This window comes from Nannospalax galili, unplaced genomic scaffold, assembly GCF_000622305.1.
Source record: "Nannospalax galili isolate Female #2095 unplaced genomic scaffold, S.galili_v1.0 scaffold492, whole genome shotgun sequence".
Lineage (NCBI taxonomy): Eukaryota > Metazoa > Chordata > Mammalia > Rodentia > Spalacidae > Nannospalax > Nannospalax galili.
Window position 1 is genome coordinate 511,177 of NW_008332217.1, and position 8,569 is coordinate 519,745.

At 46.2% G+C, this 8,569-nt stretch overlaps 1 protein-coding gene across 22 annotated transcripts in view; it reads right to left on the reverse strand.

Moving 5' to 3' along the window:
• The window catches only part of Zmynd8 (zinc finger MYND-type containing 8), a 126,910-nt gene that overhangs the window by 115,187 nt on the left and 3,154 nt on the right, over nt 1–8,569 (reverse strand). For 20 of the 22 annotated variants that reach the window (XR_003848620.1, XM_008827452.3, XM_008827449.3 and 17 more), the window contains exon 2: nt 2,677–2,747. Coding sequence is in view for 21 of the 22 variants with exons in the window: in XM_008827452.3 (XP_008825674.1) it covers nt 2,677–2,747 (71 nt within the window). In the remaining variant the exon portion in view is untranslated. Of the gene's footprint in view, nt 1–2,676; nt 2,748–5,956; nt 6,011–6,690; nt 6,901–8,569 lie in introns of those variants that run through there. The other 2 variants (XM_008827429.2, XM_008827435.3) reach the window with 2 other exon arrangements.

Consider the following 8,569-nt stretch of genomic DNA (forward strand, 5'->3'; position numbering starts at 1 on the left):
AAGTAAAGATTATAAAAAAAAAAAAAAAAAAAAATCTGAGAAACTGTCAGTACGGAGACATAACAACTCAATGTCACATCACGCCACCGATGGGATCTGGATCAGAAACGGACCAAGCTAGTAAAATGGAGGAAGTCTGTTGGGAATAACACAGTGTCACAGATTCAGAGCATGCAGACAACGCAGTACCAGCAAGGGGGACCCCGCCACAATCACAGGTTTTTCTAGAAATCTAAAGCTCTTAAAATGAGAGGCTTATTGTAAAAATATGACACAAAATGGCAGAATGACTCCTCAGATTCAGCAGCTACCAAAAGACAGCCTTTCCCAGCAACAACATGAGATGAATCTGTGTGACTGGAAGCAGACTGCCAGGACCCAGGATGGCATGTTCCAGACAGAGAGCACACAGGCTCCCTAGAGGGAACAGGAGACCCCTCGAGAGGTTGGGGAGAAATGGTACCAGGTAAACAGGATGCCACAGGAGTAATGACGGTGAGAGGCAAGCAGGTCAGCGACTTCAGACAAGCTTCCGGGTGCTGGAAAGTCCATGGAGGGAATTAGAAGCTTTCTTGGAGGAGGGCTGGGTGCCCACACACATGTATATACACGTGTGGAGGCCAGATCAACTGATCAACTATAGCTGCTGTACACATTTTTTTTTTTTTTGAGACGGTCTCCCTGGTTTGGAATACACTATGTAGACCAGGCTGGCCTTGATCTCATAGAAGTCTGCTTGCCTTGCCACCTGAGTGCTGGGATTAAAGGTATGTTGCACCATGCCCCGCAGTCCACATTATTCTTTGAGGTAGAGTCTCTCACAGAGATGAGGGGCTCCAGAACCAACCTAGTCCAGACCCTTATGTGGGTGCTGGGGACCAGACTTGGGTCCCATGCTTATGTGGCAAGCAATGTACTGACTGGGCTATCTCCTCAACCTGTAGAGGCTTTTTAAGATGATCCTTGCTGTTACGGGAAAAGGCTGGGTGGGGCAGATAAGACAGAAGCCCATTGGACACCCAGGGCTGGCACACTTCAGCCAGCAAGGAGAGGGGATGGATCAGTAATGAACTAGACACCTCTGGGTATATGAAAACAGAGAGGTCTCCGTGCTTGGCAGAGAAGAGTCATCTCCACACAGGGCAAAGCAGGGTTCTGCCCTGGTGGCCCCTGATGGTGACCCTTTTGGAGAAGGTTCTATTCAGTCTCCAAGGGGGCCTAGGAAGGAGGCTGTCTGGACCCAGCCCTGTTCTGTCGGTTTGCCACCACTGGAGCTTCAGTGTCCTCACCTGTGGGCTGGGAAGGACACCTCCTCTCTCAGAGGGGATTAAATAGGCTCAACACAAGAATGTCCCACCAGCCTTCACAGTCACTTAACACACACCAGAAACATGGCCACTGGCTGCTCAAGGCAGGAGGAACCCAAGACGGAATGTAATCCCACGCCTGGGTTTGCAGATAAGAAAAGGGAATGACTCAGAAGAAGGAGAGCTAGACAAAGACAGACAAGGTGAAGACCCCACGCCTCTCTGGTCTCTCCCTCAGCCTCTGCTCTGTCATGTCGCTGGGCCACATGTCTCACCAGTACCCAATCAATCCAGTCCCTCAGTCATGGTCAGCTATCTCCAAACACAGAGGTGGAAAGAAACCTGCTCCAGCTCCCCAGGCTCCCTCCCCACTGCCAGCAATGAATCCCAGATGGTTTGAATGTGCTGGGACAGCTGGGACAACCAATATGGCAGCGCCTCCCTCCCTCACTGTCCCCCAACACTGAGCACCCCCCAGCCAGCCAGCTGACAACCACCTGACCTCAGTTTGGCCCAAATAATACTGTCACATAAATAAATAAAAAAAGAGAAAGGCCCCAAATGCTCTTTTCTTTCAGGTGCCTTTAAGGAAGTCACTTTTTATGACCCTCTGGCCAGATGAGAACCTCCTTCTAGAAGGATCAGTAACAACCCTGCCTGCAGCTCCTCCCAGACCCCACAGCAGGCTGCGGGTAGGAACAAAACACCCCAGTGGTACAGCTATTGAAGCAAACACATGAAAGTGCTGCTGTTAAAAGCACCCAAGGCACAAGAAAGTGCTCCCTTTGAGGCCCCTGAACTCTGTCACCTAGCAGCATGGCATGGCCTAGCCCACCACGGGCTCCCAGCAAACACCAGCAGCCCTTTGCCACACACATTCTGCCCTGAGTGCAAACACACTGGCCACAGTTTTCCAGAAAGCTGCTTTCTTCCTCATTATCTCTAACCTGAAATCACCATTTCCCAATGAAAGGGGACAGAGCCCTCAGACTGAGCAGCCTGCTGTTCAAATCAGGAAGCCAGCAGCAGCCGCAGATGTCAGTAGCTTCCAGAATGCACTTCAGTGAAATTCTCATTCCTGAAAGAATCGCTCTGGGGAGAGGTAGGCAGGCATCCTCTGGCCAGACATACACCTCAAATTTACTGTGGGACAATGCCTGACAAGTCAGCACACTTAAAAAAGCAAGCCGGGGAAGCAAGACCCGACAACCATCTGTCCAGAAATTAGGTTCATCCATCAAAGGATCTAAATCCCACAGTACAGAGTATCCAAGCTGACGGTCACACATCGCCTCTCTCCAACAGAAAAAGAAATCATTCCCTTTTCTTCCTCAGCTCAAGAATAGCTAATCCAAGATGTTTCACTCACCTTTGGATCGAGTGGAGATATCCATGCCCTCTACCACCTCCTGTTCTGTTTTTATTTCCTCTTCAGCCAAGCTGAAACAGAGCAAATGATGTATGTTTTAGGTAGGCTGAGAATGTACCCTCGCCCCAATCGGGTAACTGCTAGGGAGCCCAAAGGGCAAGCCCACCTTCTTTAAGACACATCCCCATCCTTACCAGAAGTGGGGAGCACACCTGATTTCAACCAACTGTTAAGATTCTCGTAAAGGACTTTTTTAAAACCCTAGATGGTTCTTTAGAAAAAAAAAAAAGAAAAAAAAAAGCCAGGCATAGTGGTGCATGCCTTTAATCCCAGCACTTAGAGGCAGAAGCAGGTAGATCTCTGTGAGGCCACCCTGGTCAACATAGCAAGTTCCAAGCCAACTGAGGAGTAGCCCAGTAGGGACACCCAGTCTCAAAAACAAAGTCAAATTAACATTTCAATTGTACTATTAGAAGATGCAAAGTAAAAGTCATATTTTGATCTTAGCTACTCAATTACAACCTTTGCCCTCCTGCCCAAGAGAACCTGGTCTTCGAATTAGCTAGTTTCTCATTGCTGACACAAGGGTCCAAGGAAGGCAGGGTTAGAGGTGTCTCTGCAGGGTACTCAGAGTCCTAAAGTCAGAATTCTGCCAAGGTCAGTTCATCTCATGCCTCTCCACAGAGAACTTTACAACTCCCTGATGAGGCAGTTACATGAAAAGATTAACAAGTTAAATTACAAAATAGAAAAAAAGATGGCCAGACTAAAAGTAAAAGAACTAGCCTCAAAGTATGGCAAGCAACCAGCCTTTATCCTGAGAATCAGGACCAGGATCTCTGAGCATCCCCACCCCCACCTTGCATGGCTTCCTTCTGAACTGTGACTAATTATTCTCCACCAGAGGAACAAGGAAAGATTATTTAAAAGATACAGGCTGAGTGGAGGGCTGAGGTAGGAGGAAAAGCAGCCCCCCTTAGCTAGAAGACCTGTCAACCAGAACCTTCTCTGCCTCTCTGCTGGAACTCAGGTAAAACGGAGCAGGTGGAGTGAGAGCTAACCCACCAGACACCTCGCGGCCGAACCAAAATGAGGAAGTGCAGTTCTGCTTTCTCAGGTGTAAATGATTTGAGGCACTAGAATGTTCCAAGTTACCATCTCTGTGGTGGGAATCTGAGCAATCACTCTAGATGCAATTCCATCAGACCAGGGTTGAGGAAGAAGAAATGGATGCATCACCAATTGATATGGGTGGAATTTTCCATTCAGGAGACTCAAAGGCAGGACAAGGCTGGAGACTGTCCTGTTTGTATTCTGTGCTCTGAGCCAATGACAGGGCAAAAGACAGGTCCAGAAAGGCTTCCTGTGGCCTGGAAGCTCAGGATTAAATGGAGGCCTGCTCCTGGTGTGTTGGGAGGAGAGAATCCAAGATAGGAGCGAATCAGAAAAGGAAAAGATTACAGTTCCGAGCCCAAAGGCAGAAGCAATGAGGCCTCTGACTTTAACTAGTCTCAAGAGAGAAAAGACAGGAAGAAAGGTAGTTTGGGTTTAAATCAGAATCTCAAGACATTTAGAGAACCTTGCTAACAATTTCATTTACAAAGCATCAGTAGAGAAACCAATGACACAAATCACCAAAGAAACAACTGGCACGTTTTTGTCACAGGTGAGCTGCCTCAGAAGTCAGCAACCTGCTGAATCTCAGCACATCACTAGTGTAACGGGATTTTCGGGAAGTGATTTTAGCACCGACACTTTGTGCTCCAACTTCAGAAGAAAGCCTTCTCAACTCAGAAACTGTCTGAAGCACGTGCTGGTGTCTAGCTGGATGTTGCTGGGGTGCTGGTTGACAGTGGGGGTGATTGGAAATGGAGCTTAACAAAAAGCCCCACGCAGCAATCAGAGATGGGAAAGACGGTTAACTTCAAAAGAACAAACTGTAACCTTGATCTTTCTAGCAACTAGAATTCTGTTTCCCTCTCTAGCATGAAGTATGTGAAATCCTAAACTTCTTGAAACTGATCCCATATTTGATTGATGGGGAAAACGCTAATCTGTGCTCCAACTAAAATGTACCAGTGGCAAAAGAAACAATTACGTCTCACAGAGCCAAAAAAAAAAAAAAAAAAAAAAACCCACTTGAAGGATTTCTGCTGTGATGAAAATATTCAAAAGTGTATTGATTACAGAGAAGGCATGCATTGAAGAAAACAATTAATAATTTGGCTTGTAACAGCCTACAAGAGCTGAATACTTAGGGCAGGAATGCAGCTAAGAGGCTGAGGAAATATAAAGTAGTTAGTTATGGGGTAGCTGTTTGCTGCTGAGTTTAAGTTAATCAATTCTGAAACAGAAGAGAAGGGGGGATTAAGCTGTTTTATCTTTCCAAGTATTAAAGTGAGCACCATAATCGTCCAACTTTAGCAACCGCGCTTCCAACTTGAGCCCAGGATTTCCAGCACAACAATTTAAGAAAACCATCTTTTTTATAGAGCAGTAAGCATTCCTTCAAAGGGAACCTGTGCCAAGTGCATGCACACGTGTGTGTGCGCGCACACACACACACACACATACAACTTGTATTTGACTAAATGACACTACAGTGTCTATGCATGTAAAAGAAGGAGAAAAAAAGCTTCATTTACAAAAGCAAAGACCAGAATACAAAATTAGTCATTTCAAATAGCCACATCTAAAGGGACTTCCTTTTTTCTAGACCACTGATCTTGGGTTTTGTTTTCTTTTCTTTTTTTTTTTTTCTCTCTTTTGGTTTAGTATTAAGCACTAGTGTGTTATTAGAAAAGGGAAAACTATGGCTATTACATCAAAAGTGGTGAGAAGAAAAGATTTGTACCTGTCTGAATGTTCCACAAATCATAGATCTTGGGCAATTTAGGCTTAAGACCTGTTCAGGATGGGGGGATGGTCAAATAACAACATTTTAAAAAGAAAAGGCAACCAGGTCTAGAGAAAATACTTTGAACTTCTACCATCAACACATTAAAAAGTCTCAGCATACACAGCCTCCCTCCTTCCATATCTACAGCCTCCCAGAAACCCTAATCACTTAAATCAAAAACAAAGGAACAAGTCCTGTTTTCCAACTGACATCACTTTTTTGAAAAGGTCTGCTGAAAAGGATGGATACACTCATAAAAGAAAGGGTAAGATCAGCTAAAAACAGAAAAACCTTTCATCCTAAAAGAAAAAAGAAAAAGGATACATTAACTAGTTGTATACATCCTATACACAACCAAGCACCTCTTAAACTCATATTTACCCAAGTCACTTGCTTGTGGGTCCCACAAACTGCTACATTTCAGGCAATTCAAAGAAACAGCACCTGCAAAGGCAACCAAGTTTATCTCTTCCCTTCCCCAAAAGAATCCCCACTCATCCCCTGAGCCAGAAAGCCTGCACAATCTTCTTCTAAACCTACATGCACTGGGGGAAAAAAGAGCAATTAAAAGTTGCAGATGAACTACAGTCTTTCCAGGATGCTGTAAGCTTTCTGATTATTAATTCTGAGGATTCAGGGCTGGTCCGTAATTCCCAGGCATCTCACCCCTTCAACACCTCCAAAAGAGAGAGAAAAAGAAAAACCATCTAGTTTTGACAGGAAAAAAATAAAAGCCTAGATACACAATACCTAGATTTGTTTCCCCAAGTGCCCTTAATGCTTGACTTTTAAGCAAGAATGTCTAACCCAGATAGAACATATAACCAGCATGCACAAGACTCTGGTTCCCCGATGAGAATCCTCACACATCAATTCAGGAATCATGGGCTTTATTTTCATTCAAAATGCCAAAATGGTCCAGGCTGTAAGAAATACTTAATCCCCAAAGGCACAGCATCTCCCTCTTCTAGATCACAGAATAGTGAACATCAAAATGTAAAGAGAAAAAGGGGGGGGGGAGCAAACATACTTCTCTAAATCTGCAAATAGTTTTGTTTTTTTTTTTAATTGGGAGAGGGGGTGGTTAGCAAAGCAGGTTTTCTATAAGCACTCACCTAAAACAGGCAGTCATCGGAGCTAAGCTATTTATGCAGGCTTCTTAAAATGGCGGCTGGCAACTCTGCCTCACTCCTGTATTGAAGCTAAAATGGTAGCAGTTTGTTCAATAGCTGAGCTCATGTTTAAGGAGCCCTGCTAGTTCCAAAGCCACCTTCCTAAATATCAGAAGTAGGAAAAGCTCAACCAGAGGACACCAACAACTCAACGTTTAGAAGCTTTGAAGGAGAAAAAAAAAAAAGAAAGAAAAAAAAAACTGCAGTGGCAGGCACAGTTAGTGAAGTCACAGGTTCCTAAGGAAAAACCCTCCTTTCAGAGGCTGAGTCTCGCCTCGCACAGGAGTCAGTGCTGGGGCCCCCGGCCCTGCACCGAGGTAGGTGGAAGGTTAGGGATTATGCAGGGGCCCCTGGCATAATGGAAAGACGGACAGGTGTCTGCGCATGCAGATCTGTCCTTGGGAGCTGGCTGTGGGGGAGGAAGCTCCTCTCCTTCCCAGTGCAGTGCAGACCTACTCCAAAGGCCAGGTGAAATGAAAGCGCTTCTAGAACAGCAGGCGTTTAGGAAGCCAGGCCAGGGTGAAAATTCTGAAAGGTTGTTTGTAAGCCTGAAACTACCACCAACTACAGCAGCCACCCTGACACAGTTGCATGAAGGCACGGGATCTGCAGAGCAGAAACCCGAAGTCCAACACCCCCTTCTCCAGTTCACCAAAGACTCACAAATGAGGTTTCTGTCCACCCCCCACAGAGCCTGGGATGTAACAATGGGTTTTGCAAAAAACCTGCTTGAGAGGCCGAACTATTAATAATAGGCTCATGGAGGCCGATGTCACGGGCTGGGAAGGTCTGGGAACTGCAGAATTCCTCTGGCGCTGGGAGTAGGGAGTTTCAAGGTGACAGCTTTTTGGTTCCAGGGGAGAAAGGAGGGCATCGTGCCCAGGGCCAAGCAGGGCGAGGTTGGGCCGCTGGCTGGGAGCCGGCCGGCAGGTAGGCGATCCGGGTGGGGAGGGCCAGCCTGGCAGCACGCTGGCTGCAGAGCTAGCTGGCAGGGCCTCGCTGTTTGTCTGGAAGGAGAGCAGAGCCTGTGGGGGGAAGGGCAGCCGGAGCCTGGCAACCTGAGGCCAAGGGTGACCAGCTTTTGCATTTGAAGAAGGACCCCAAGAGCTTCTAAACCCAGGGGAGGCCCCTGGAATCCATCTTCTTGGGGTCAAACGGAGGCAAAGAGGTCTGTTTGTTGCCTCTGCCAGAGGACCAGAAGGGAAAGAAGGGGGGAAAACAGAAACAGAAACAGAGATGATACATTTGACCTGGTTGGACTTCCCAAACCTACCTTGCCTCCAGGGTGTTCAGGTTACTTACTGTCCACCCAGCCTTCTAAAAAAATGACTCTAACCCCCCCACTGCCAACCTTCTCTTCTTTTAAGACCTGATGTTAGCCCACTGGCTCTCTGAAGGAAAGAGGGGAATGTTTTGTTAAAAAGAAAAGGGGTTACAAGGACGAAAGGGGAAAAGGCTATTGTTTTATCCCTAATTTATAGTCCAGGAGACTTCATTCTTTCTTTCTGACTCAAATCTTTGAGCGATTAATTATAAAAGTAACTGGACTTGGCTCCAACAGGGCTATGTTCTTGCTCTGCAATTAGAAAAAGTCTGAAGAAAGTTTACTGAGTGATTATATATAATTAATTCCTAGTTAAGACTGAACACTGACCATTTTCTGGAGCTAATAAAAGCAGTTTTCCCCTTCCCCCATGTTGAATGCCACTTAATTTCCCAAAGCAGACCAGTGCACCCATCCTGGAGGGTCTTAAAGAAAAAACAAAGGGGCTGGGGAGGAAGAGAGAGAGAGAGAGAGAGAGAGAGAGAGAGAGAGAGAGAG